The 26,982-nt window shown below is 56.5% G+C and overlaps 2 protein-coding genes across 22 annotated transcripts in view; one reads left to right on the forward strand and one right to left on the reverse strand.

Moving 5' to 3' along the window:
• The window catches only part of PLEKHG3 (pleckstrin homology and RhoGEF domain containing G3), a 62,215-nt gene extending 50,926 nt beyond the window's left edge, over window positions 1-11,289 (forward strand). For 5 of the 16 annotated variants that reach the window (XM_070593724.1, XM_070593734.1, XM_070593726.1 and 2 more), the window contains 11 exons: window positions 76-258; window positions 476-568; window positions 833-919; window positions 1,147-1,180; window positions 1,514-1,612; window positions 4,332-4,370; window positions 4,821-4,840; window positions 5,338-5,604; window positions 6,191-6,304; window positions 8,053-9,430; window positions 9,912-11,289. In XM_070593724.1, coding sequence (XP_070449825.1) covers window positions 76-258; window positions 476-568; window positions 833-919; window positions 1,147-1,180; window positions 1,514-1,612; window positions 4,332-4,370; window positions 4,821-4,840; window positions 5,338-5,604; window positions 6,191-6,304; window positions 8,053-9,430; window positions 9,912-10,648 — 3,051 coding nt within the window. In that variant the 3' untranslated portion in view covers window positions 10,649-11,289. Of the gene's footprint in view, window positions 1-75; window positions 259-475; window positions 569-832; window positions 920-1,146; window positions 1,181-1,513; window positions 1,613-3,810; window positions 3,901-4,331; window positions 4,371-4,820; window positions 4,841-5,337; window positions 5,692-6,190; window positions 6,305-8,052; window positions 9,431-9,911 lie in introns of all 16 variants that reach the window. The other 11 variants (XM_070593730.1, XM_070593731.1, XM_070593729.1 and 8 more) reach the window with 5 other exon arrangements.
• A 1,663-nt stretch (window positions 11,290-12,952) lies between these two features.
• SPTB (spectrin beta, erythrocytic) overlaps window positions 12,953-26,982 on the reverse strand; it is a 114,434-nt gene continuing 100,404 nt past the window's right edge. For 4 of the 6 annotated variants that reach the window (XM_070593718.1, XM_070593719.1, XM_070593720.1 and 1 more), the window contains 4 exons: window positions 19,027-19,322; window positions 16,333-16,506; window positions 16,031-16,073; window positions 12,953-15,886 (listed from right to left, as the gene is read on the reverse strand). In XM_070593718.1, coding sequence (XP_070449819.1) covers window positions 15,719-15,886; window positions 16,031-16,073; window positions 16,333-16,506; window positions 19,027-19,322 — 681 coding nt within the window. In that variant the 3' untranslated portion in view covers window positions 12,953-15,718. The remainder of the gene's footprint in view (window positions 15,887-16,030; window positions 16,074-16,332; window positions 16,507-19,026; window positions 19,323-26,982) is intronic. The other 2 variants (XM_070593722.1, XM_070593723.1) reach the window with 1 other exon arrangement.

Below are 26,982 nucleotides of genomic sequence, written 5' to 3' on the forward strand. Positions count from 1 at the left end.
CCTCCTGAGGCCCCATGCGGTCCCTGTAGGGTCATGAGCAGCCTGACCCTGGGGGTCGGGACTTCTCTGCTGCAGGAGATTCAGTCGCTGCTTATCAACTGGAAGGGGCCAGACCTGACCATCTATGGGGAGCTCGTCCTGGAGGGCACGTTCCGTGTGCACCGCGTGCGCAACGAGAGGACCTTCTTCCTCTTTGACAAAGCGCTGCTTATCACCAAGAAGCGGGGCGATCACTTTGTCTACAAGGGTCACATCCCGGTAACCAGGCTGCTGCCGTCTCCTCTGCCCTCTTCCCTCTGTCCCTCCCTCCCAGTGGCCCAGGCCCCTCTCCTGGCCCTCTTCATCGGCCCCCGGTCAATGTGGATGCAGCTCCATCCTTCGAGAGTACTCTCCCTGCCACCCCAGATGGTCTCAAGGGCTGGAACCCCTGCCCTGGGTACCGCCCAGTCTTGACTGCTCTCCCCCTCTGCCCCAGTGCTCCTCCCTAATGCTGATTGAAAGCACCAGAGATTCCCTGTGCTTCACCGTCACCCACTACAAGCACAGCAAGCAGCAGTACAGCATCCAGGTGAGGAGCAGGTGGGATGCTTGGGCTGGGGACAGAACCTCCTCCTCCACTTGCTTAGCTGTGTGAACCTCAGGTCTCTCTCTGGAAGGTCGGGATCCTGATGGACATCCCTTTAGGCTTGTGCTAAGGAGTCAAGGTGTCCTCACAGGGCTCCAGCACAGCCCCTCCTTCCCCCTCTGCCCATCTTGGCGGAAGCATGGTCCCCCCGGATTGCTTCGGGCCTGTGATTGTAACCCTGGCTCCCTCTCTCTTGGGTCCTTCCAGGCCAAAACAGTGGAGGAGAAACGGAGCTGGACTCACCACATCAAGAGGCTCATCCTGGAGAATCACCATACCACCATCCCCCAGAAGGTGAGTGCCAGGGTGCCACGGCCGGGCTCCTGATGGGGTGCAGGGAGCCGGTGTCCCTCAGAGGCAGCTCCAGGGGTCCACTGGGGCCTCACCTTCTGGACCTTGGATCCACTGGACAGCAGGGGTCAGTTCAGAGGATGCCATGGGCCTCAGTGCAGCTCTGTGGGGTGTCCCAGTGCAGCAAGAGTGAGTCCCATAGTAACTAGGTGGGTTTCCTTTCCTTCCAGGCCAAGGAAGCCATCCTGGAAATGGATTCCTACTGTAAGTGGAGCCTTTCTGCCTGCTTTGTCCATAATTGTGCACATCTCTGCATCAGGCTGCCTTCTGGGGAAGCTTTGCCTGATACTTATATTCTGGGGAGCAGGGAGGATGGAGAGGCTCCTGTTGTCAAGGGCTGGGGGTCTACTGCAAGACTAGGGGCATGATGCTGCACAGTGGGACTCTGTGCCTGAAGCTCTGATGGAAGAGGAGGGAGCTCTGGAGGCTTCTGGCCCCTGGAGCTGGGGTTGTGGGAGAGGTGCGGTCAGCAGTGGGCAGTGTCTAGGCCAAGGCTGGTGGTTACCCCAAAGGCCTGATTGTCTCTTCTGGGTGCAGATCCCAATCGGTACCGGCATAGCCCAGAGCGGCTGAAGAAGGCTTGGTCCTCCCAGGATGAGGTGTCTACCCACATGCAGCAGGGCCGCCGGCAGTCAGGTAAGGGCAGGGCTCTGTGGGCAGGAGGTCTCTTCACAGGACTCTTGACCAGGCAGGAGATCATCTAGAGCCAGCATCTGGGCTGCCCTCACCTTTCCAGAAATCCTGGGAAAGGGCAGGAGGGAGATTGATGGGCGTGTGCGGGCCATCCTGTCTCTGTGCTCCTGCTGCCTCCACCAGCCACCTCTGGCCCTTATTGCCCACCAGGGACCCTAGGGGTGCTTGTTTGCTCAGGCCTTGGCACCCCTTCTTGGCTCCCCTGTGATCAAAACCTTCCTCCTTAGCCACTCGGAATACTGGGAGTCAGCCAGGAGTGATGCTCAGACATCGTGGATGGTCCCCAGCCCAGTTCTGGAATAGAGAAGAGGCAGGACATGGGGAAAACGAGTTAGACGTCAAGTGGCACCAAATCCAGACGGGAAATATTTACTTTGGGTCTCAGGAAAGAGTTCCATTTTCCTCTTCTGGGTTTTTGTCCATGCCTGGGCCTGCTACCACGTACTTGGATTTATTGGAATGAATCGTCTATTGAAAAAGAGAAAACCTTGCTTTTATTCTTCTCTCCCGTGGTGACAAATGTGTGTGTTTTCACTCTGCCCTTCGTCTGAGGCCCAGGGACAGATTTAGCTTCAGCTGGGTACCTGCCAAATTCGCGGGATGGGAGTTGGGGTGAGAACTGCCTGAGAGTCCCCTGGAGAGAAAGGTTGTAGAGTGACCGGGAACAGTGCCCTTGCTTGGGTCTCCACAGTGTGTTGGTCTTTGGTTGGCCCTGACCCACGGGTCCCCAAAACGACAGTGTGGATTGACCTGTGGGCTTTGGTCTTCTGGAATATGGAGCAGAGCGGTCTCTGGAAAGCGTCTGTGTTTTGTTTTGTTTGGTGTTGCTCTTGAACCCCAGGCCAACTTGCCATGGTCGCTCAAGTTTTACAGTGCCATGTGTTAAAAGGCCCAGATTGGGGGTGTTACTTGGTAAGTCTCCAGCCCTCTTTGTTTCCCTTCGTTTCCTTTCTTCTCCTCGAATTCTCCTCTTCTCTCTCTAACATTCCCCCTTAATTTGCCATAGCTTTGAGTTGGAAACTCCTGGCCTGGGGAAGCATCCAGTCAGTGACGGTGGTGGAAGTGGTAATAGCAGGACCACCTGTGCTAACAGCAGCAGCTCAGCCACAGCTGTCAGAGAGCTCGGGAAATGGGCCATCTTAGAGCTAAAGTTTCCACATGGCTACGATTTTAGCACGGAAACACTAGAAGAGTTGGGTTTTGTTTTCATGTTTTAGTTTTAACCATTACGAAACAGACATCTTTCTAAAATGTGCTTCATACTCCTGAGCCTTTTAAAATAGAGGATGCTGACCACAGCTGAACTTGTCCTCTTCTAGCGTCGGTACATCGCATCCCTGTGCCGTGTGACCTGGGGGAGGAGGGGGTGGGGGTTGCCATAGAGACAGCTGCCTTTGAGGTGTTGTGTCTGTCTTTCCTGAAGAGTGTTGGTTCTCATTGGTCTTGACGTGCTTGCCTGGTCGCCTTTCTTCCCCCTTCTATCTGTGAGAGATCAGTTGACTGAACTTGTGAGAAATGTGTGTAAAAGCAGGCCAGGAAGTTGCTGAGAGGGAGGACGCAGCCCCCTACAGGCGCGTGAGTGTGCGCTCTCAGCCGTCTACTCTGCCTCTGGGCTTTCCTGCTTCTGTTTCCAGAGAGCTGATGGGCCGCTAGTGCGCTAAATGGCTAAGTCAGTGCTCCTGTCGTTATTTGTCACTGACTAAATATTCTTGATTACCAGTTTTAAAATGAAGGAGTAGAGCATTTTATATTTCTCACTTTAAAAACAATTGGATGTTTACTTATACTGATGCAGATAGAGAGAGAGAGTGTGTGTGTGTGTGTGTGTGTGTGTGCGCACGCGTGCGTACGTGTACACGCGCGTCTTAGTAGAAAATAGTTCTTCACTATGCTCCTCTGCCCGGGAACAGCTAAGAGACCTCAATAGACTTTCTTTCTGGCTCCATGTCTATAGTGGGCCTCCCACTTAATGCCAGTTGGTCAAGGGCAGTATGGGCTAAGGCCCAGGCTCTGTAGAGAGGGCTCTTGAGACAATATCCTCGTATCCTTGCCTCCCTGTCTCAGGCCTGTCCCCAGAAAGGCTGGGGTACAAGCTGGTGACACCATCAGCCTAATGGATGTGTTTTGTATCCTGTCCCCAGAGCCTCATCAGCCCCCGTACAGCCGGGCAACACTCCCCAGCAGGCAGCGAGGCCTCGTAGTGCCAGGCCTTAAGGGCCGCAGAAAGTCGGGTGCGACCTCTGCTTTCCAGCCCGGTGCTGTCAGGGGGCTTGGTGTTAGGTGTAGCTAATGTGCTGATGTGCTCTTGTGGCGAGGGTGGGGCTTGAGGTGGCACCAGGGACCTCCAGAGACCAGAGACGTGGCTAGTTGGTCTCAAGGGGGCAGCATGGGGCTCTGGCTGCAGAATCGAGGGCCCTGGGTACCGTGTGCTAATGCGGGGATGGCGGGCAGTGCTGCTCCTGGGGGATGGCCGGCAGGGGCTGGCGGGAGTGGCCTGGGCCCTGTGGGGTAGATGCTAGGGCAGCCTCACTGAGGCCCTAGGGCTGCAGGGGCCACGCCGGAGTGGACTTTGAGCTGGTGATGGGCTGGTGGTGCTTTGAGCGTGGGATCAGGGCCAGGAATGGCCTGCGCTGACTCTGCCCATTCTCTTTTTCCCCCTCAGAGCCAACCAGACACCTGCTCAGGCAACTCAGTGAGAAAGGTGAGTGGGAGGGCTGGACAGCTGTTCCCGGGGAGCTCTAGAGTGCAGGCAGGAAGGGAAAACAGTAACCCTCGGGTGGAGGTGTCGAGGACACTTTAGAGGGGACTCTGCCTCTATTCGTCCCTGGAACTGGGCCTCACCCCTTGCTAAATGGGGAGGGGGCTTGAACCCTCCCCAACACACATGCCTCACACCCTGTCCTTGGCTAACAGCAGGAGTGAGTGACAGGCACAGGCCTGTGCTGTTCTGCTTCCCGGCCCCTGTTCTGTCAGTCATTCCTTTAAAAGCCCGGGAGACTGGGTGAGGGTTCTAGGAGTAGGAGCCCCCGTGAGGCCTTTTCCGGGGGGCTCTGGGCCTCAGGCGTCTGTAAAGAGGCTCCTCCTCCTGCTTACTGATCTCTCTTCCCCTTCCTCTCGCCCATGTGCTGGGACCTGGTGGTGGTGGCTGCAGCCAGAGCAGCGGGAATGAAGGTAAGGCCAGTGGATGGAGGGGATTGGCTGGACAAGGTGGGTGGGACTGCCTGGTCAGACCCCTGCCCCTTCAGCCCCCATTGTCTTTTCATTCATTTAACAAATAGTTATCAAGTGCCTACTGTGTACTGGATTCTGTCATCAGGGTCACAGAGTTGAATAAGCTGTGGCCCTTGCCCCAGGGACCCTTCTGTACCCTTTTCCCGGAACACCACCATGGTGGTGGCCTGCCCGGCCTGGATCCTCCCTCATTTCTCCCGCTCTCTGGGGCAGGCAGGCCTCCCTGGGTCTGGGTTCCTGACCAGGCACCAGTCCCGGCTTTCCCAGGTCCCAGCTTCCCACCTTGAGAACCCCCGTCCTCACTGGGCCCCAGTGGAGACCAGGGGTTGGTGTCTAGATGTGGCTTTCTCTGTGAAGCCTCCCACCCCCAACCGCTGGCAGGAGGAGACGGGGGTTGCCCAGAGGCCAGTCACGAGGGGATCTTGTGCTCTGAACAGCATGCGGGCAGTGCCGGCACTCTCCTGGACTTTGGGCAGCCCGCCCATCCTCGGGGCCTGCAGCCGGAGGCTGAAGGGGCTGCCCAGGAGGAGCAGGAGGAAGAGGAGGAGGAGGTGGTGGAGGAGGAGGAGGAGGAGGAGGAGGAGCAGGCCTTTCAGGTCTCTCTGGAGGACCTGGCAGGGCATGAAGGCAGCGAGAAGGGGGCCAGGCCGGAGCCCCCAGGCTCGGAGGAGGAGGAGGAGGAGAGCCTGGCAGTGGCGGAGCAGGTAGCCGACTTTGCCAGCTCCCTGCTGGCCGCCCTCCACTGCTGGCACTATCGGGCCAACGCTTTACTTTTCTCCCGGGGCGCTATGGTGAGGTGTCTCTTTGATCTCCCCTCCTCCTTGCATGTTCCCTGGCATGTGCATGCCCATCCAATTGTCCCCTCCGCTGCCCTCCCCTCTCCTCTGTCCTTGTTCCTTTACTCCTACAACCAGCACTTCTTAATCCGTTGCTCACTGTCACACCCTGGTGAGCCCCTGGCATGCGCTGTTCCAGTACTGGACTCTAACCAGTATACTACTCGATCAGCATGACTAATGGAGTGGGAGTGGTGGAGAAGGTGGGAAGCCAGCACACAGAGGGGCTGGAAGGGTCTAGCAAGTTTACTTTTCCAAGGCTGCATGCCTGGCAGGGATTTCTGTGTCCCCACACCTGGCAGTTCAGGTTGACTCTGGAGTGGCTCACATCCAGGGCTAGCTCTTAGTGCAGCCCAGCCCCCTTGGGGCTCAGGAGGTGCTGCCCATGTGGGATGCAGAAGGGACCAGCTCCCAGTCGTCCCCGGAGCTGACGACTGCCTTCTGCTTGCTGCAGGCAAAGGGGCGCAGGGAGTCTGAAGGCTCCAAGAGCTGCAGAAGCCCCAGCGGTCGCTCTCCAACCCGTGCTGAGAAGCGCATGAGCTTTGAGTCGGCCTCCTCCTTGCCAGAGGTGAGTGGCCAGCAGTGGAAGGGGATGGTGCAGAGGTGCCGGGAGCAGATCTTCAGGTCTGCAGGTGGGGCTTTCAGGCATGAGCTCTCCCGTTGGGCCTGTGGGGACAGGAATTCCCCGCTCCCAAGGACTCTCGTTCCTTCAGGAGGCCTGTCTGGCCTATGGGCACATCGGAGCAGACGGCCCTTTCTGTGGATTAGAAGAAGGTCCCCTCCCTTTGCGTAGTCTCCCTTGCCAAGGGGCACAGTTAGTGGCAGTGGCCAGATTTTAGATCCCCTTGCTGCCTTGTGGAGGCATAAGGCCCTGCCCCTGCCAGCACGCCAGACTTTCAGATCATGCCTGTGCCCGCCTGAGCAAAGGGGCAGGGTGGTGATGTCTACTGGACGCCTCCTACATGTCTGATGGTTTATTTCTTCCTTCCATTCCCTGCAATGGCTTTACCAGGGAGAATATGCCTGACATCAGGCAGCTCCTGAGGGGCAGAGCTGAGTTCACACTTGGGTCTGTGACTCAGACGCCCACCTTCCTCTTCCTGCCACCCGACACTGCCTGTGGGTCGTGTGGAACAGAGTCCTTTGCTTTCTCAAAGGTACAAGAGAAAGTTCATGAGGCCTAGACCACAGGGTGGGCCTCGCAGCCAGGACAAGACTGAGAAACCTGATGACATTGGATAAGAGTCTGACGTCCAATGATAATAGAATGTGAGCTACATGTGCAACTTTGAATTTTCTAGTAGCCATGTTAAAAAATTATTTAACCCAGTATATCTAAACTATTATCATTTCAACATGTGATCAATATAAAAAGCTACTAATGAGATGTTTTATACTTTTTTCTAATGAGGTTTTTGCAGTCTGGTGTGCATTTTACCCTTACAACTGTTCTCAGTTGGACTAGCCACTTTTCAGGTGCTTGGAAGCCACATGTGGTGGTGGCTACTGTGTTGGACAGTGCAGGCCGAGGTCGTGGGTCCTGCTCTGCACATTCTAGACTAGAATACTCAGAGTCAGCTCTGACTCCTCAGAGCACGGAGGGTTGGCTCTTGTCTTCTCTCTAAAGACCCCTCTGGAAAGTTGCCTATACTGGCCAGTTTTATGGGTTAAATGACCTTCAAGGTGGTCAAGAGGGAGTTCTCAGATTTGCTTCCTTCCTCGCCCAACTCCTGGGCACATGCAGAGTCGTGCACAGGGCCGGAGGCTGGCTGGTAGGAGCCAAATCCCCAACTTTGCCCTGATAGGATTCTAGCATGTGGTCCCATCGCCCTCTGGACCCTGATCCACGCAGGAGGCCCTGGCCCCTCCAGGAAGTTGGAGTGGCCTCTCATGTTGCTCAGGCCTGGGTTTGAACCCAGAACAACCCCCATGTGGGAAGCCTCTAGGGCTTTAGGGAGCTGCCACTCCATCAGGCAGGGGAGTCCTGGTGCCACACCTGTGCCTGGTGTGTATGTTCCCACCTTGTCCCTATAGCTCCCAGGCTGCCATTGACAGGTGCCACTACTCTACTCCATCCTAGTATTTTCCTTGGGTTTGAGGACATGGGCCCAGCACCCCAGCTGCAGGGTGACTCAGGGACATCATCACGCTCTTCTCCCTGAGCTCCTGTTGCCCACTCTTGAGTTGAGCTCATTGGTTGCATTCGGTCCTAAACCACAGCCCTCTCACTAGACTTTGAGCAGGCTGTGCTGCCCCTCATCCCCTCATCCATCATGAGGGAGGTTTTTGGCTCATGAGCTGTCTGTGCTGTCCCAGGTTGAGCCAGACCCTGAGTCTGGGACAGAGCAGGAGGTGTTTGCCACTGTGGAAGGTCCCAGCACCGAGGAGATGCCCTCAGACTCAGAGTCTCCAGAAGTCCTGGATGCACAGCTTGACGTCCATCAGGAGCTGCTGGGGCTGGACCACCCAGGTGGCATAGTGGACTTCGTGGTGGCTGAGAGCACTGAGGACCTTAAGGCCCTGAGCAGTGAGGAGGAGGAGGAGGAGCCCGAGAGCCTCCTGCCCCCCTCTGTGTTGGACCAGGCCAGTGTCATTGCTGAGCGGTTCGTCAGCAGCTTCTCTCGGCGGAGCAGCCTGGCGCTGGAGGACAGCAAGTCAAGTGGCTTCGGGACCCCGAGACTCACCAGCCGGAGCAGCAGTGTGCTCAGCCTAGAGGGCAGCGAGAAGGGCCTGGCCCGAGGTGGTAGCACCTCAGACCCCCTCGGCTCTCAGCTCCCCCAGGAAGTCGACACTACTGTGGGGGCGGCCATGGAGAGCGGCCCTTCTGTCAATGGGACACAGCCCCCAAGCCCAGGCTGCCCAGTGGAGCCAGACAAGTCTTCCTGCAAGAAGAAGGAATCTATGCTCTCCACCCGAGACCGGCTGTTGCTGGACAAAATCAAGAGCTACTACGAAAACGCAGAGCATCATGATGCGGGTTTTAGCATCCGGCGCCGGGAGAGCCTTTCCTACATCCCCAAAGGGCTGGTGAGAAACTCTGTCTCCAGGTTCAACAGCCTTCCCAAGCCGGACCCGGAGCCAGTGGCTCCGCTGGGCCACAAGAGACAGGCAGGCTCCCGGCCGGCTTCGTGGGCCCTGTTTGACCTCCCAGGACCAGGCGAGGCGGGCGCTGGGGAGCCAGCTCCTATCACAGATGCTGAGTTCCGCCCATCTTCAGAAATTGTTAAGATCTGGGAGGGAATGGAGTCTTCTGGGGGGAGCCCTCGGAAGGGGCCAGGCCAAGGCCAGGCCAATGGCTTTGACCTGCACGAGCCACTCTTCATCCTGGAGGAGCATGAGCTGGGGGCCATCACCGAGGAGTCAGCCACTGCCTCACCGGAGAGTGTCTCCCCGACTGAGCGGCCCAGCCCGGCCCACCTGGCGCGGGAGCTGAAGGAGCTGGTGAAGGAGCTGAGCAATGGCACCCAGGGGGAGCTGGTGGCCCCATTGCACCCCCGCATTGTGCAGCTCTCCCACGTGATGGACAGCCGCGTGAGCGAGCGAGTCAAGAACAAAGTCTACCAGCTGGCCCGCCAGTACAGTCTCCGGATCAAGAGCAAGTCAGTGACGGCCAGACCGCCACTGCAGTGGGAGAAGGCGGCTGCCACCGTTCCCCGCCTGCAGGAGGAGGCTGGAGCACCGTCAGGTGGCTCAGGTACAGTGATGGGGGCAGGGGGTGGGCCCTTCCCTCAAATCTGGGGCAGAAGAGCCTTTTAGGAGCCAGTTGGCTCCTGTGGGAAAGTGACCCCTAAGAAACCAAAGAGAGGGCTGGACCCCACACTGAGGGCGGGGGTGTGCCCTGGCAGCTGGTCTAATGCCCCAAGGCCGAGCGTGCAGCCTGGCTGAGCCCTTCTTGTGGAGCAGAGGCCTCGGAGGAAGCGTGGCCATGTGCCCCTCTTTTCCAGGATAGCAGAAGCTCTCATCTCTTCCTTTGACTCCCATTGTCTCCCTTTGTCCCCCGCCTTTTCTTCATTCTTCCTGTTTCCTTTTGATAAACGGGGCCGTGGATGGTCAATGAGATTTCTCTTCCGTCACACCCCAAATCCCACCCACCACCTTGCCTGGAAAGTGAGTCGGAGACGGTCGAGCCCGCCCCGCTCCCGCCCAGTGATTCAGGCCGCTCTCTCTCCTCACAGGTAGGAGAAAGCCGGTGCTGTCCCTCCTCAACCCCGAGCAGCCGACGACAGGCCAGGAGCCCAGCCCGCCCAAGCCCTGCTCTGCCGGGGAGACGTCGCCACGGCGCTTCTCCTGCAGCCCCTCTGCTGCCAGCCCAAGGACCCCCTCCTCTGGTGTCCGGCCCTCCTCGAGAAGCCCCCTCAGCCCCTTCAATACTGAGACCTTCCACTGGCCTGACGTGCGGGAGCTCTGCTCCAAGTACGCCTCCTACGACGAGTCACTCCAGGCTGAGGGCAGCCGGCCCCGCGGCCCGCCCGTCTACCGCAGCCGCTCGGTGCCCGAGAGCATAGTGGAGCCGCCTCTGCCGGGCAGGGCGGGCCGCTGCAGCAGCCTGAGCTCCCAGAGGGCCCGCGCAGGCCTGGAGGCCGCCCAGCTGCAGCCTCCTGGGGCGCTGCCCCCAGGCGGGCCGGCCGCAGAGGGGGCCCTGTACGTGACCGCAGACCTCACCCTGGACAACAACCGGCGGGTGATTGTCATGGAGAAGGGGCCCCTGCCCCAGCCCCCTGTGGGGCTGGAGGACGGCGGTGGGCACGGACCAAGCCTGCCAGCGGCCAGGGTGGGGCAGGGCCAGGATTTCCAGGAGTCTGCAGAGTATCGGCCAAAGGAAGAGGGTCCCAGGGACCCAGCGGACCCCAGCCAGCAGGGGAGAGTGAGAAACCTGCGGGAGAAATTCCAGGCCTTGAACTCCGTAGGTTGACTCTGAGTCCTGGGGGACAGAGGAGCCGTGCCGGGGACAGGGAGGACCTGGCATGCTTCCCACCCGGGCGCCCACCAGCCCTTGGAGGCTGTTCGCCCTGCTCTCCTTGGAGGGATGTGCCGGTGTGCTCGGCGTGTCTTCCCTGCTGTCTGTGAGTGCCTGGGCACCGCCCTGGGCTCCCGGCGACTTTCCACAGGCCCAGGCGAGCCCTCCCTTCCTCTGAGGCCAGTGTGGCCACTTCCCCTGTATATAGTTTTTCTCTTGTAAGAAGCCAAATATTTAAGCTCGCCTCTTCCCAGGGAGAGAAGGCCTTGCTCAGGCCTCCGGCGTCTCCCGACCACTGCCAGACCGAGGTCCCCACCCAGCGGGGACGCAGGAGGGGGCCTGGGGAGGCTTTGCTCCCTGACTGTGCCTCTTCGGATCCAGGAGGAATGAGGCGTATAATTTATTGCTTTCCATTCTGTGGTATGTTAGTGTGCGCATGTGCGTATGTGTGCTTCTGTTGTTGATACCCCTCCCGGGAAGAATGTAATAGACTCAGTTTAGGTACTTTTTTGGGTTGTCTTGCTGACCTTGTGGTTGTCGCTAATGTACACACATTTCATTACTTGCCAATGGTGCAATAACCACTGCTGACCAACCGCCCTGTGTGTGGCCTCCTTCCTGGGGTCTGGCAGGGCTGGGGAGAGTTGACCGTGTCCAGGGATGTCTTAGGGAAGGCAGGACATGGCTGCTGTTGCTTCCACATTTACTCATTTGTCGTCTGTGCTCACGAAGCCTAAGGCACCCAGGTGCTCGTGGGGGAGGCTGGGGCATCAGGAGGTGTGGGAGGGAACTTGTTCTCTGCTATTTCTACTCCCAGGGACTTCTCTACCCTCAGCCTGGTGTCCTGTCTGGGATGGGGTGGGGGGAGCTCCATGCCAGCCTTTAGCTCTTTTCCCCAAGGGCCAAAGTTGGACTGAAAAAAAGGGGGAAGGGTGAATGGAACATTTTTCTAATAGGCAGAAGTCTCCAGTGTCTGGTGCCTTTTACTCTTCTCTCCCTCTCTAGTTCCCAGGAGACGTCAGGAGGCAAGGATTCTAAACTTGGAGTCTAGAAATGTCTTAAGGTGGCTGCAATATTGAGTGAGGAGTACAGGTGCATTTTTTCTGGGACGGATCCTCAGTTTTCATCCCATTCTCAATAGTGTCTTTGATTCATAGGGGGTAGGAATACCTCTCTTTTTGTTTGTTTGGGTTTTCTGCTCTTTCTCCTGGGTGGACCAGCCTTGTTTCACCCCGTCTCTTCTGGCTGGGGCCTGGAGGAGTGCAGCTGCGGGACTAGGTGGCAGAGCTGTCCTACAGGTGGACCCACATGTCTGCTGGGTCAGGGCCATGCGAGTCTTCTGACCTGGGGGCACGGACTCAACCTGAAGATAGGTCCACTGAGTCTGGTGAGGTCAAGGGAGGATTGGAGGCACGTGGAGGCCTCTTCTGAGCAGAAGGAGACAGCAGAGCCAGCCTCTGTTCCGCCAGCTGCCCTGAATGTTCTGTGGCCATGTCCAGAGTCCCTGAGGAGAGAGCTGGCTCCCAGGCACGTCTCGAGTTACAACACTGAGGAACCACAAACGCACTGGAGTGAGAGTCCAGAGACCCAGCTTCTGGTCCTAGCCCTGCCATTAACTAGCTGGGTCACCTAAACGCTTGCTTTGTCCTCATCTATAAATTGAAGGAGATGGATGAGTCACTGCTTCTCAAACTGCTTGACTCAGACTCTTTGGGGGGTGGGGCCTGGGAAGTGGCAGTGAACACCTCCCCTGGGTGATCCTTACACAACCACCTAGGTGTGTCTGAGAACCTTGGACCAGCTCAGTGGTTCTCACTGACTGCCCGTTAGAAAGAATCATCAGGGCCTCAAGGGAACCTTTCAAAAAAATGGCGATGCTTAGATTCTATCCAGCACGACCAACTGACATCGCCCCTCGGGAGATGAATCCCAGGCGTGGGGATTCTGGGGATTCTGATGTCCACTGAGGCCCGAGCTCTCCGTCCTGAGCTCCGTGGGAAAAGGCCTGCGGCAGGCCTTCAAGATGGCTAACTACATGAAAGAGCAAGCTTTCCCAGGGTCTCAGCTGAGACGTGGGGCCTGGGTGCTGGCCGACGGGTCCTGTGAGACTCCTGGGGACAAGCCAGAGAGTCTGGCTGGCCTTCTGTCTCTGTGGTGGTCCTGTGAGCACAGATTCCCTCCTTGCTCGCTCAACTAGCCTTCCTTGGCCTAGTTCAAAGGGAAACAAGGCTAGTGGAATAAGAAACTGAGAGAAATATGTAGCGTTATTGATTTATTAGAAAAACTAGTAACTGGGTTTCCTCTGGTTGGTGGAAGCACATTTGAGCAGGTGGAGGACAGGCCCGGCCGGCCCCAGGGCCAGCCCCAGATTGCATGGTCTGTGCCCTACAGAGTTGCAGTCCTCTGCAGCCACCTCCTCCCTTGCATCCTCCCTGAGCTTGCTTGTCCAAGGGACTGAGCCCTGTGGTCCTCTGGATCTCTGCTCCCTCCACTGAAGGGAGGTGGGAGAGCCAGGACCAGCCTCGGGGACCCCAGTTGCCCTCCAATAGGCAGGAAGGAGGAGTGGCGGGGTGGGGAAGCAGAGCCTTCCACAGGCTGCCTGTTATGGGTGCTGGAGGCGGTGGGAAGCCCATGGACCCTCCACACCCACCTCAGCCAGAGTGAGTTGAGGCCAGGGGACAAAGGGGAAGGGGAGAGGGAAGGACTGCCTGACCATGCCCAGAAGGAGCTTCCTCTAAACTGCCCTGGGGAGGAAGTCTGGTATGCTGGTGTGGACTGGAGCTGTGTCGGCCTGTTTGGGAATACTGCTGAAGACTGCAAAATAGAAAATGTAAGGAGGACAAAGAGAAACTTTGGCAGAGCACTTAGCCCCCGTGTGGCACAGAGTCTCCCCACGTTGGGCGCCTGCAGTCTCAGTCCGGTTGGTTGAGCGTCTTGGGGCCTGTGTGATGGGGGGGCGGGGGGATGCATGGGGAGCTGGCAACAGGTAGTGGGTCACATGCAGCTGGCTGCCCTTGCCCAGCCCAGGGCCCTGGCTTGGGGAAATCCTAACTCTTCCTTTGGGCCCTTTCATTCTTGGGTCTGTGGAGTTGCTGGAAAGTCCTCACTTCAGGTGCAACTTTGGCACACATGGAGGGGAGAGGGTGGCCCCTTGTCCCTTGGCTCCCTAAAGCCTGGCCCAGCGGAACGGTTGAGGGAGACACCTGCGACCGTTTGCTCTTCAGCGAGGACCGTGCTATCTACCCTGGAGCAGGACATGCCCTCGGATGCACCAAAGGCCTTCTTTATTGCCTGGTGAGGACAGTCACCTCACTGCCCCTTTGGTTTCCCCAGGTCTAGAAAGAGGCTGGTGAATAGTATACACTACATTCCCTGTAGGTGCAAAGAGGGCCGTAGGGTTAGATGCAGAGGCTAAATGAAGACCCTGGCTCCAGAGGTGGGACCACCTGATCTGGGGATGTCAGGCTCCATTGGAGAAAAATGGTGCTCGTCTCCAGGAGTTGGCTTCACCTTGACGTGGGTTGACCTCCGAGCTGAGCCTGCGCTAAGGGCTCCTTGGAAGGCCTAGTAACTCTGGATGCCTACCGCTGTGGTTTCTTTTGGAGCCTCACCACTTCCCGAGGAATCACCTCAGTGTGCCTACGGCTCCCTCTCATGGGAAGGTGACGGGAAGAGCAACTGCACGCCTCAGGGACCTTTATGGTCTCCCCAGGGGAAAATGTCTGCCACCCCAACTTGACCCCTTTTGGACCTAACCCCAGTTAAGATGCTGAGCTGGAGCTGTATTGCATTCAGAGTGGTGGGGGAAGATCCTTGTGGAACAAATGGTCGCTTCCCTCCAGAATTCTGGCTGCAGTAGCATGGGGAAGCCTGTCCCTGGGGATAGAGGTTGCAGGGCCCCTTTTGGATGTGCTTGGGGCTGGGGGGTGGTACGTGTCTGAAGACCTCTGTACCCATGTGATCCGCACCCCTCCTCCCCCATACCCAAGGCCAAGACCTTCAGGAGAAGCTGATCAAGGGGTGCCACACCTTCATGGCTCTGGCCCCGGCATTGTTCCAGCTGTCCAGGAGTTGTGTTACATGGGTGGCAATAGCTAGATGTGGCCACGTTTGCCGCTCCAAGGTGGCAGGTCATAAACTTTGCTATTTGTCCAGCCAGTACCCTCAGATGGTACCAGCTGCAGACAGGATGCCTTTGGCATTTGGCTTTGGGAGGTTTTACTCCAGGTGCTGGGGTATCCATCTCGCATCTAGGGATCCACTGTCTCCCTAAGGGGTCCTGGGTCCAAGTCGGCTATTGCTGGTTTGGCTGCTCTTGGGAGTAGGGGAGGGTCCCAGAGTGGAGAGGCAGAGCCTTGGGCAGTGTGACCTGCTACCTCCTTCAGGTCTGGGCCCTGAGCTCTGATGGTAGTTTTAAAAGAGGTGGCTGAGAGCTTACTGATCCTTCTACCACCTGTGGTGGGAGCAAAGTGGTGCCAGAGGCCCCTTGCAGTTAGGACCCACTGATGGTGGACGGTGCACCTCCCCTCCCATTTTTTTGGTGAGTGGAGGAGGGAGGAAAGGACGTGGTGGCCCCTGAGGTGAGAGCCCCAGTTCTAAGGAAGCCCAGTGGAGAGGAGGCCTGTTGTGTCCCCTCAGTCCCCGGCAGCCCCTGGCCCAGAGCTAGGTATCTGTGGGCCCACCTGAAGGCTCCTTCCTCATGCCCCTAAGCGGCAGGTCAGGCATTTCCAGTGTCCTCTTCCCTTTCCCTTTCCCTGGCTGCGGCCAAGAGGAAGGTGACCCCAAGCAAGACTCGCTTTGGGAGTGGACAGCGTCTGAGGAACCCCATCTTTTCCTCCAGCCTTTAGGGGGTCTCGGACTGGCACGCCCTCGGCTCGGGAAGTGGGGCGGGGGAGAGGAGGGCATGTGTCCCGAGACCTTTCCTGCTCCGTCCCTGGGCCTGGCCTCTGTGGGGAGCGGAGGGGCACAGGAAGCCGAGCTGCCTCCACATGCCTGCGCCCCGCCCCCCGTGGGCGCCGCGAGGAGCTACTTCTTTTTGGGGAAGAAGCTGAATCTCTTCTCCTTGTCCTTCTTGCCAAGGCTGGCGTCAGGACCGGCGAGGGAGGGCAGGGGCAGGCTCTGTGCCTTGACGCGGATGCTCTGCGACTCGTTGATGGCTGTGCTCACACCCTGCAGCCAGGACAGCATCTCCTCCTGCAGGGCGGGAAGGTCAGGGCCCCTCAAAGGATGGGGACCCCTGGGACTGCCTGTTCTGGGGGAGCCTTGAGATCAGGTGGCTTGGGTATCCTCCACCGGCCCCTTTGTTGGTGGGGTCTGGGTTCGGACTCTTACACTTACCTCATCCTTGCCATGGAAGAGCCACTCGCTGCCATTGCTCAGCCTAGGGGGACAAAGGGTCTCCTGTCATGTGGCCACCTCTGGAGCCCTCTGCCTGAACACAGGGCTGGCTCTGATCCCACAGCCTCCTAAGCCCCCAGAAGCCCAGCACCTTCTGAGAAAGGTAAAAATCTGGACCATTGGCCTGTTTGATTTGAAAAATCCCTGAGGGGAAACCCAGGCCTGGAGCTGGTTCTTTGTAATGGGCCACTAATGCCAAATCCAGCCCCCAGGGAAGGGGCGGTGCACAGGAGGGGCCTCACCTCAGCTTGAAGACGTGCTTCTTCTTCTTGTAGTTGGCAGCAATCTCACAGATGGCATGTCTCAGGGCCAGGGGCTCCTCCCCATGGTAGGGCACCCCCAGGGCCAGGTTCTTGGCATCCTTGTAGAAGGTCAGTTCGCTGTTCCTGAGCACGCAGTACAGGTTGTTCCAGGACCTGCGAAGATGCAGACAGGCAGGTCACCCACAGTCCTGATACAGCATCTCTGTAATCAATTCCTATAGCTTTTCCATTTTTTCTATTCCAATATTTTTGCCTGATAAATAGTAACACATTTTACTGTAAAAAAAAATTGGAAATTAAAATCATCTGCATGTAATTTCACTACCAAAAGTTAACTATTATTAACATTTTATGTATTTCTAGTCTCTTTTCTATTCACATATTCACATTTATAGCTAAAATTGGATTACACTATATAATCCATTTTTGTCTTGCTTTTAAGCTCAATACCATATCATGAGTATCCTGATATCCTCAAATATTTCTTGAAAATAATTTTGAATAGCTATATGGTATCCTATCATATACATACGTACTCCCTTTATTGGTGGACCTTATAATACTGGAAAATTTATCCACAATTTTTTTTTTTAAAGAAAGATTGGCCCTGAGCTAACATCTGTTGCCAGTGTGTTTTTTTTTTTTCCTTCTTCTCCCCAAAGCCCCCCAGTATGTAGTTGTATATTCTAGTTGTAGGTCCTTCTAGCTCTGCTATGTGGGATGCCACCACTCCAAGGCTTGATGAATGGTGCTAGGTCCGTATTACCCAGGATCCAAACTGGCAAAATCCTGGGTCGCTGAAGTGGAACGTATGAACTTAACCACTCGGCCATGGGGCCAGCCCCTACCCACAATTTAAATAGCTATGTGATAAACATTCTTGTGCATAAATTTGCCTATAATTCTGATCTTACCTTGAGATCCATTTCTAGAAGTAGAATTATTGAGTCTAAGACCAACAGTGTAAACTTACTTGTCAAAGATTTCCACAGCATTAGCATATTAGATTCTCACTACAGAGCTGTGAAGTGAATGGAGCAGGGTTTTGTTTTGGTGGTTGTTTTTTGTTCTGTTGCTGCTATATGCCCTGTGTACTGTACTAGCACTTTATTTATTTATTTATTTATTTTTTTAAAGATTGGCACCTGAGCTAACATCTGTTGCCAATCTTTCTTTTTTTTCTTCTCCCTGCCAAAGACCCCCGATACATAGTTGTGTATTTTTAGTTGTGGGTCCTTCTAGTGGTGGCATGTGGGACACTGCCTCAGCATGGCCTGATGAACAGTGCCATGTCCGCGCCCAGGATCCGAACCAGTGAAACCCCAGGCCGCCAAAGTGGAGCTCTTGAACTTCACCACTGGGCCACAGAGCTGGCCCCTGTACTAGCACTTTTTAAAGAAACACATTTGTGCAAATCACGGCTCATCTCAACTGCTACGTTTGGGGAGAACAAGAAGCTCATAAGCTGATGTGCGCTGACGTGACTCCTTCACTGGCAAATGGGAAGCACATTGCGCTTTCACAGTAATGAACGCTGAGGACCATTAAACTTCTCTTCCTCCTCCGTCTCCCTTCTCCCTCCCTCCCTTTTGAGGGCAGGCAGGTTGAGAACCAGTAGGGCACACAGGGAGGAGGACTGGAAGGTCAACAGAGAACATGACCCTACAAAGCCAGCTGCAGAGCCATTTTACAAAGCCCAGCTCGGGGTCCTTCCTCCAGCCCTCACCACCTTCTTTGAGCTCAAGTAAGGTGGTTGCTAAGAAGGAGCAGGTCTTGGAGTTAAAATCCTGCCTTGGACAAATGACTTAACCTCTCTGAGAGTCTATTTCCCCATCTGCAAAATGGAACCTCAATATCACGGGGTGGTTGTGAAGACTGTATGAGTCCTAACAATGCCTGGCCTATAGCAGGTGCTCAGTAAATGCTGGTTTCCCTTTCCTGGTAGAGTCTCCTTATAAGTAATAAATCCCTTTGGGGTGTTGGGCCCCTGAATTCATTTTTGGAATTTCAGATAGCTTTGTTGTGTCCCCCAGGACAGGCTCTGTGTGCTGCCAGTTGGCCTGGGAATATGGCTGCCCTGTTTTCCTGGGACCCTGGACTGCTGCCTGAGGCATCCCTGGGTGGACTGAACCCAAGGACATGACTGTCTCAGGGTCAGGGAAGGACACAGCTTCTGAACGAATTCCTCAGGGTCATAGAGTCACCTATGACAGCTCTGGGAGGGGCTTCCAGAAGGCATCTACAGGAGCCCCTCCTCTCCTATTTTACAGCTGGGGAACCTGAGGCCCAGGTTGGTTACAAAGTGAGAGTTGATTAAGGATGTGTTGTTAGTGCTGAGACCTACCTGTCTGTTACCCAGCCCTGGATAATAACAACTTCACTAGTTCCTGCTCCGCCCTGGGCATGCTGTCTGTACTGAAGGGGCTCTTATCATCCCCATTTCACAAATCGAGAAACCAACTTAGGCTGAGTCACTTGTACAGGTCATGGGATTTGAACTCAGGACCAGAAGTGAAGCTAGGCTTTTCCCATCACGCCAAGTAGCCCTGGGCTGGCCCAGACCAGAGGCAGAGGGCACCCTCCCCCGCACAGAGCCATGTTGCCTAGGCTCTGTTGGTGGAGAAGCCCCTAGGACCGCCCACCCCTCCCAACTGGGGCCCCTCGCCCACACACCTGTTGGATGCCTTCTTGTTGGGCCCCTCCAGGTCATGCTTGCGGCCCAGGTAGCCCTCCATCTGCACGCTGTGCCCGTGGTCCCGTTGGGCTGGCAGCGTCGTAGGTTCGTCGCCCTCGCTCAGAGGTGTGTCCAGGACCTTAAAGAGGGGCTCAGTGGCGGGCCTCTCATCCCCACCGGATTTCTCCTCCTGCCCTTCCTCCTGCTGCCCTGGCGGGGGTGGCGGCTGCAGGTCCTGAGGCCACTGCCTCTCTTCTTTCCCCTGCTCAGGGGCATATGGGAGGAGCACACCTTGCTGAGGGTTCAGACCCAGGGATGGCTGCTCAGCAGAACTGGGAAGTCAGCAGGCCACCCCCCCCCCCCCGCCCAGAGCCTGGTTCCCTTCTGCCACGCGCCTCGTGGCCCACCCTGGCTCTTGCTCAACTTGCCCGCTTCCCTGGACTCTGCCCGTATCTCTGCTCCATTCCCACCTCCCCCTCCAATCTAACACAGCAACAGAAGGTTCTGAGAGTGAGCTGAAGGGGCCCCAGTGAGATCTCCTGGGGTGGCAGGTTCAAATGCTGCTGGCAGAGCCCTGGCAGAACCCTGAACGGCTCCAGGCCCCAGCTCTGCTTCAGCCAGATGCTCCAACTCCAATTGAGTTACACGTGGGCTCTGGCAGGCTTTCATATGAAGAAAGGTTCTGCTGCTAAGACAGATTGAAAACACACTTGTGCTAGGGTGTTGAATGGGAACTCTTCTGTCACCTTCCAATTGTGTTTAAAGCCCCTGTTCAAGCTAGGGCTGTGCAAGCTAAGGAGACCAGGCCCTAAGTCTGCCCCACCACCTTATAAAGGGAGACCCAGACCCTCCCAGGGCACTGGGCGGGACCGACTGGTCCTGCTCCCGCACTTGACGAGAATTTGTGGGAGTGGGGCAGTGGTTCCTCACCCCCGCTGCCTTTTCCAGTCACCCCGGGAGCTTCAACAAGATATGCCCAGGACCCACCCTCAAGATGCTGAATCAACAGGCCTGGAGTGGGGTCAGCACACCGGTATATTCTTAACAAGCTTTTCAAGCCCCCTAACCTGCGGCAGAGGTGGAGACTCCCCACGTAGGGAGTCAGCACCCCGGGGGAAGACTGTGGCTTTGTCTCCCTGCACCTTCCTGTGGAGGGCACGTGCTCCTGGCCCCGCCCAAGGCAAGTGAGGGGCCTACAGTCGAGCCATGCATGGTATGTCAGGAGCCCACAAGAAAGGAAGCAGACCTCCCCTTCCCCGGCTGGGCACCTCCTATGCAGACACCATGCTGATCTGCCCTTGTGTCTAATGCAGCAGAAGAAAGAGAGGACCGATCCAGGCAGCCAGCCTCCCACCGCTAGGTGGGTCAGGAAGGGATAAGTGTATAACCATCTGGCCAGAACCCTGCCCCAAAGGCCTGACTGCTGGGGACCTTACAGCATCAGTGGGAGGGGTCCTGTAGACCCCCAGGCAGGTCACACCTGGATGCCTGAAGGACCAAAGGCATCGACAGCTCAGGAGGACCAGAGCCACCTCAGCCAGTAAAGAGACACTGCCCCTTTTTCTACTCCCTACTCCCTGCCCCAACAACTGAAGATGGAGGCCCAGAAGAATGCCGGGGAGGGTCAAAAGAGACCATGTGCTCGCCATTGTGGGTCCTTCAGACCACGGGTCAGACCTCAAGTAGAGACGTGGAGGATGCAGGTACCATACTGGACATCAGATTAACGCTTTCAACTGAAACAGACTGTGTAGACTTTCAGTCTGCCCGAGATGGCATTAAGGAATGGGAAGCAAGGCTCAGTGGAGACAGGGGTTGGAAGAAAGATAGATGCTCATATTTGTAGCCCATCAAATTAGGACTGTTCAGTAAATAGGTTATAAGTTGGGGTTCCAGTAAGATCTCATTAAAAGAAAGGATAATGTAGCTGGTAAAGTTGAAAACCACTACCCTAGTCTAACACCTTCAATCTCTGAGAAAACCGATACTCAGAGAGGTTAAGTGACTTACCCAAGGTCACACAGCCAATGGGTATAGGAGGCAATTAAGAGCATGCATTCCAGAATTGGACAGAGCTGAGTTTTTATCACATCTTTAGGGTTCTGATCTTCTCCTGCCTAGAGCCCCTTGAGATTGTGGCTGGGCCACACTCATCTTTATGCCTCTTGCAGTGTTTGTATCTTTGAGTGTCTGCAATGAGCCAGCATTGGCCACAAGGATCTAGAGGCCCCCAAACCCTGCCTGGATTATCCTCTAGGAGGGAGGAAGGGCAGGCATGCCAGGAATGGGACTGGGAGCCAGTGGACCCAAGCAGGCCAACCCTCTGGCTTGGGGATAAAGGTCATGGAGGTGGATTGTTAATGCAGAAAGTGAAGCCTCTTCCCACCCGCCACCTCCCAGCCGGCTGGCTGCTTCTCCCGCTGATGGGCCAGAGTCCCTGCCCCTGCCTTGCCCTGGGGTCTCAGGGAAGGGGCAGTGGCAGACAGGGGCAGGGAAGCCCTGCAGACCCTCACAGCCATGTCTGCTCCTTTCACCCAGCCTCCACCCTCGCGGGACTGGTTTTACTAGAGACCTGGTGCCCACATTTTCTTCCTATACTTTCACTTCCATTTTCCTTCCTTTCGAGAACTGTCCTCTGAAAATAAAGATGAGTTCTGCCAGGATTGCCCCCCAACTTAACGTCACCTTTCATCGGCTTCCTCCTGATGGGTACCTGACCCACATTCCCTGGCAGGGCCATTCAAAGGCCACGGCCAGCATGACTGAAAGTTATATGGCTACACCGTGGGTTGGCTTTGGAAAATGGGAGGTTTCCAGTGTATGCAAAGATTTCTTCTGTGCCCTTGATTGTTCACAGGGGGACAATTTAAAATGCCCCCTGTCCCCTCTACCCTGAAGGCCAAGGCCTGAGGAGGAGGGGTCAAGAATGGGGGTGGGAGTGGAGGAGTTTGGTGGCGGCTGCCCCTTCCCAGGCTCAGGGGTCAGGACTTCTCTTCCTCCCTGGGCTGGGGGAGGGGACACAGATGAGAAGATGGGGGCGTGCTTTGGGCAGGAGGGCCCTCCTTTCCCAGGCCCCAGGGGTAAATATGCTTTGTGCTGTCTTCTGAGGGAGAGCTGGGGAAGAGAGGGCTAGAGCTGGGTTCCGCCCTGGAACCGTGCCGTGCTCTGATACGGAGATTCTGAGTGGCCAACAGGTGGAGGGATTTGTGGACAGCAGAGGGCCAGGAAGGCACCGGCTGCTCGTGATGCTGTGGGGGCAGGCAGGTTCTGCCAAAAGGCCTTGGATGGATGAGATGATCTACGAGCCCCTCCTACCCTCCATGCCTAAGGCAGAGGGCCTGCTGCTTTAGCACTCAGGTCATTGGGAAGAGGCGCAGGTTACACCTGCACTGCTAGGGGTACCCAGCCTAGAGTCATCACTCAGAGGAGCTGGGAGCACTCTGAAGGGGACAGTCAAGCTACCTGGAGGAAATTATGGATGCCAGGCTGGGTGGCTGGGGAGTCTAATCCATAAGTGGGAGTGAGAGATGAGAGAGCATGGCCCAGCCTGGGGGGCTGGAGTAAGGGGAGGCTCACCTGCAGCGTGGGGCCAGGTTCCCTGGCTTGGGGAACAGGTGGGTGGGTGGGGGCGTCTGAGAGGAGGTTGTGTACGCTGGCTGCTGGGATCATGATGTCAGAGGAGGGCAGGGGACAAGCAGCACTGGTGGTTTTTTGGGGGGACATTGGGAGGAAAGGGCACAGACAGGAGAGCCTTTAAGACCTCCCAGAATTACAGTCAAACAGGGAGAGGCCCCAGCTCCAGAAGCGGAGGATGGCCACGTTGGAGTCTTTGCAGGGTCCTGCCTTGCTAGGAAGCTGGCTTGGGCGGGAGAATAAGGCAGAGGGTTTGAGGGTCTCCTCCACAGAGGAGGTTCAAAAAGGGGAGGGAAGGGATGGGGTCCATACATTTCTTCTCTGGTGTTGAAGGTGTACTTCCAGGCCCAACCAGCAGGTGGTGGAGGGGACGAAACACAGAGCTAACTCTCCAGCTCCCAGAGAAAAATAACCCGGCGGGTGACCAAAGGGTCTTTTGGAGGTTCTAGAAGATGCTCCGTGAACACAGATACATTAACAAGCAAGGAAACACAAGCGAGGGGCTCCTCCCTAAAGGAAATGTCCATAAGTGAGAACCAAGGCATGAGGATGTGTCCCAGAAAGAGACTGTTGTACCTTAGCTGTGTGGTAGTCTTGCCCACCTATCTCACAGCAAGGCGCGAGCCCGAGTGTGTGTGCAGGGATCTCCAGGGAGGGGCACTGCAGGAAGCTTGGTTTGGGAGACTTTGGCCACGGATGTTAAAATCCATACGGAGGATGTTGCTTTTAAGAGATGAAGCACTGCGGTGAGGGATGGAGAAATGAAGGGGAAAACGAAGACAAGTAAGCACCTACTAGGTGCCAGACGTTCCACCTCCATTCTCCCTTGCAGTCCTCACACCCTCTCTGTGAGGTGGGTATCATCACTGCCCCTATTTTACAGATGAGGGAAGCGGGGTGTCAGGGAGAATGAGTAACTTACCACAGTCTAGTGAGTGGAAGGTTGAGGATGCTGCCAGTGGGTGGGTACTATTGCTCCAGAGGAAGGTACCCATCCGATGGGGCTCATGGTCTGAGACGAGCCCGGCTTGTGTAAGACACATGGCCGACTGGCTGAGGCAGCATGATTATGTCAGAGCCACACCGGAAGGGGCTGGAATTGGGGCTTGGGGCCAGACAAGATCTACTGCTAGACACCTTAGGCAACCAAACAGCACTGAGAGACTCGGGTGGGGGAAGCTGGCCACTTTTGCAGCCAAGAACATCTACCCTCCCCTGGCATCTGATGTCTGGGCTCTGGTTCTCTGGGTGAGAGGTGAGGGGGCTGTGAGCAGATGGCTTGGGAAGGCTGTTCAGAAGACAAGTATTTGCAAGAGAAGAAAAAGAGATGGTTTGTTGAGCTGAGAGTTGCCAAAGAGATGAAGAGATGGCAACTTAGAGGGAGCAGAGACAAATGCCTGAAGAGAGAAGGGAGCAGCTGTTGCCCAACAAGAGGAAGAGCATGGGAGGAGCTGTGTCTGGAGCAGGCAGTGAGGGGTCCCTAGGGTTGGTGGCAGGCAGGGTGAGGGGCTCTCACAAGAAGTGAGATGGGGAAGCACGGTGGCTCAACACTGTACCCCAGGGGGCAGCTGTCTGCGATGACAACTGGGGAACCAGTGAACACAATGGGAGGGGACACAGAGCAGAAGGCCACCAGGTAAGGTGAATGAGGGGGAGTGTGTGGGGGGGGTCCCCTCCAACAGGGAGGAGGAGATCTGGTCCACCGCCATCACAGGGGAGAGGAGAACGAGGCTTCCTTGGGAGCCATCTTCACCATTCCCACCACTGGTGTGGGCTCTTCAGGTCCCTGTCCTGGAGGAGCTTGTGGCTGCTGGATCCCTTGCTGACCCTGAGCCAGCCACTCATCATTAGAAGGACTAAAAATAGTTAGAAAACACTGACTCGCCCATCCAGATCCACTACCAAATGGTCAAGTTGGCAGCTCCGCAATGCCTCCAATGTTAACTGAGTCCCATCCTGACTCCATCAGTAACTGGGATGCTCTGAAACACAGCTTGGAAGAAGGAACTTAGGAGAAGCCTTTGGAGCAGTGGGCCAGGAAGACCACATCTGACCACAGCAAAGAGAGCTGGGCACACCCAGCAGTGGACAGATGTCCACAAAGAGCCTAGAGCGCGTTTCCCTGGAGAGCCTGCAGTACCAGGGCACGGGGGCCAGACTGCAGGCAGACCCGCCCCTGCCGCGCTGACTCAGGCATCCTGCAGAGACAGGGACACGCCCAGGTTAAGGGGAAAACTGACGTTCTTTCCAGGCCAGGTCTGCTCATTACGAACAAATACACGATTTGCATTTGCTGCAAAACGCCTGAGACAGCAGCCCAGCTCAGCCTCCCAGGAGGAGGGAGGAAGGACGGGGCCAGCTTGCTCAGGCAAGAAGAAACACAGCTGCTGCCTCCACACCCACATCCCTTCCATCCAGGGACGTCAGAGCCCTGCCGCTGGATGCTGATTAAAGCTCCCGTCTGCCAGCAAGGCTGCTGCTGGCGGGAGTTACCCAGGTTGCCAAGAAGATGACAGCAGCTGTCTGCAAGCTCAGGGCCCGCTTAGCCCCTGGGGCACCCTCCCTTACATTCGCCAGTGCTGGTTACCTCCCCAAAGCCACAGCAACCTCTAAGACTATAGAACGGAGAGGCAAGGGACCTGGGAGTCTTGACTCCTCATGTGCATCCCCAGTGAGGCATCCAGTCCTCTCTCCGGGGAGCCAGGTGCAGGCAGTCTTGGGGGGTCACGGTGAGAGTGATGTCTGAGCGTGGGGCTTAGGTAAGAGTTTGCCCTGACAATCTGATGATGAATGGCACCCAGGCAGCTGCTTTCTGGAGTGGCCTCGCACCCCAGGGTCCCCCCTGCACCACAGACTGGATCTAGCCTTGAGGCCTGGAGGCAGACAGGGCGTGATTGCCCCCAACCACCAACCCTGAAGACAGACTCTTGTTGTCATAGCCCCTAAGAGCACCAATCCGTTTCAAGAATGTCACTCTAGTTGTCACAGCAGCCCTGCCGGGAGAATTCCTAGAGCTGGCCCCACTTCCCACCCGGAAGCCAGGAACTAGACACAGTGCACAGAAGACAGCCCAGGTCTGCCCGCTGGGGACCCTGAAGGCGGGGGTGACTTGCATCCTCTGCAACACGTTTCTTCTCTGCGAAGTCAACCTCAACATCTCATGACAAATGCGACACTGGGGGTTCTGAGGCACCCAGAGCCTGGAAGATGGGGACGCATGGCAGGACCGCCAAGCCCTTCCCAGAGCCACACCAGGATAGAGGGGAGACACATAAGGCGGAGGACGTTGGGGTAAGGATGCCCCAGGCACTGAGAGGAAGGAGAATGGCTCCGCCTGCTGCCAGGCCCCTTCCAGTACCAGGGGGCCACCTTCAGGGCCCTGACCTTGGCAGGAGCCGTGGCCCACCCCTGTCTCTCTTCCCCAAACAGGACGAACACCCAGCCCTCTGCCTCTTCTTCCCCATCTGCAGCCTCACAGCAGCTGGCACCTGACAAACGAGCCAGGTTTCTTTGAGCTAAGGACTCAGGATGAGATGAGAGGGATAACCACCCCTCCCACCCCTCCCTTGATTCAGGGAGATTGTTGACATGCAGGAACGTTCTGGACTTTCTGTAATCCTGCAGAGAGGGTTTTATAAGGACAAGGAGACTGAGGAGGATCAGGTGGTTTATCTAAAATCATGGAGGAAGGTTCCGGCAGAATTAAGGACTAGAACTCAGTGTCCTGACTCCCACATCTGCCTTTTGTAATACCTCATTTCTTCTGCTTGGCCTCACAGGCACTTACCTGCATGAATGGGTTAGTTTCTACCAGAACATGCTCTAATGTGGAAAGGTCAGAGGTGAGGGAGGCAACGAATTACACAATGATGTGCTTGGGGAGAAGGCCAGTGCAGGGAACAGCGCTCCAGTCCCTGCGTGTACCCACGTGAGCATGCACACACCGGGCCAGGAGGATGGGCAGGGCCTGCAGGGTGGCCCCCAGTGGTGTGCAGTCTAGACGGGGGTCTGGGTGTCTGGTCCACTCCCGTCTGTTCCCCAAGCAGGAAGCCGGCATGCAGTAGTGATGGGTTTCACAGGAAGCAGCACTGCATGGGTCTATGCTACGGGGCACCGACACCAGACCACACACGTGGGACAGCAGGAGAGCCACCGTCAGTAATCCAGCCCTACCCCGGGAGGAGGCGCAGCAGCCAGCCGGCCCTTCCTGGGGGAGGCCTGTGGTTTCTGTAAAGGTTTCCCAGCCTGCATGGGACCCATTCGTATCAAAGACCAAGCGGGTATCATACCCTCCCTTGGAGTTTTGTGGATCCTCATGAAAA

The sequence above is a fragment of the Equus przewalskii genome, chromosome 25 (assembly GCF_037783145.1).
Source record: "Equus przewalskii isolate Varuska chromosome 25, EquPr2, whole genome shotgun sequence".
Taxonomy (NCBI): domain Eukaryota; kingdom Metazoa; phylum Chordata; class Mammalia; order Perissodactyla; family Equidae; genus Equus; species Equus przewalskii.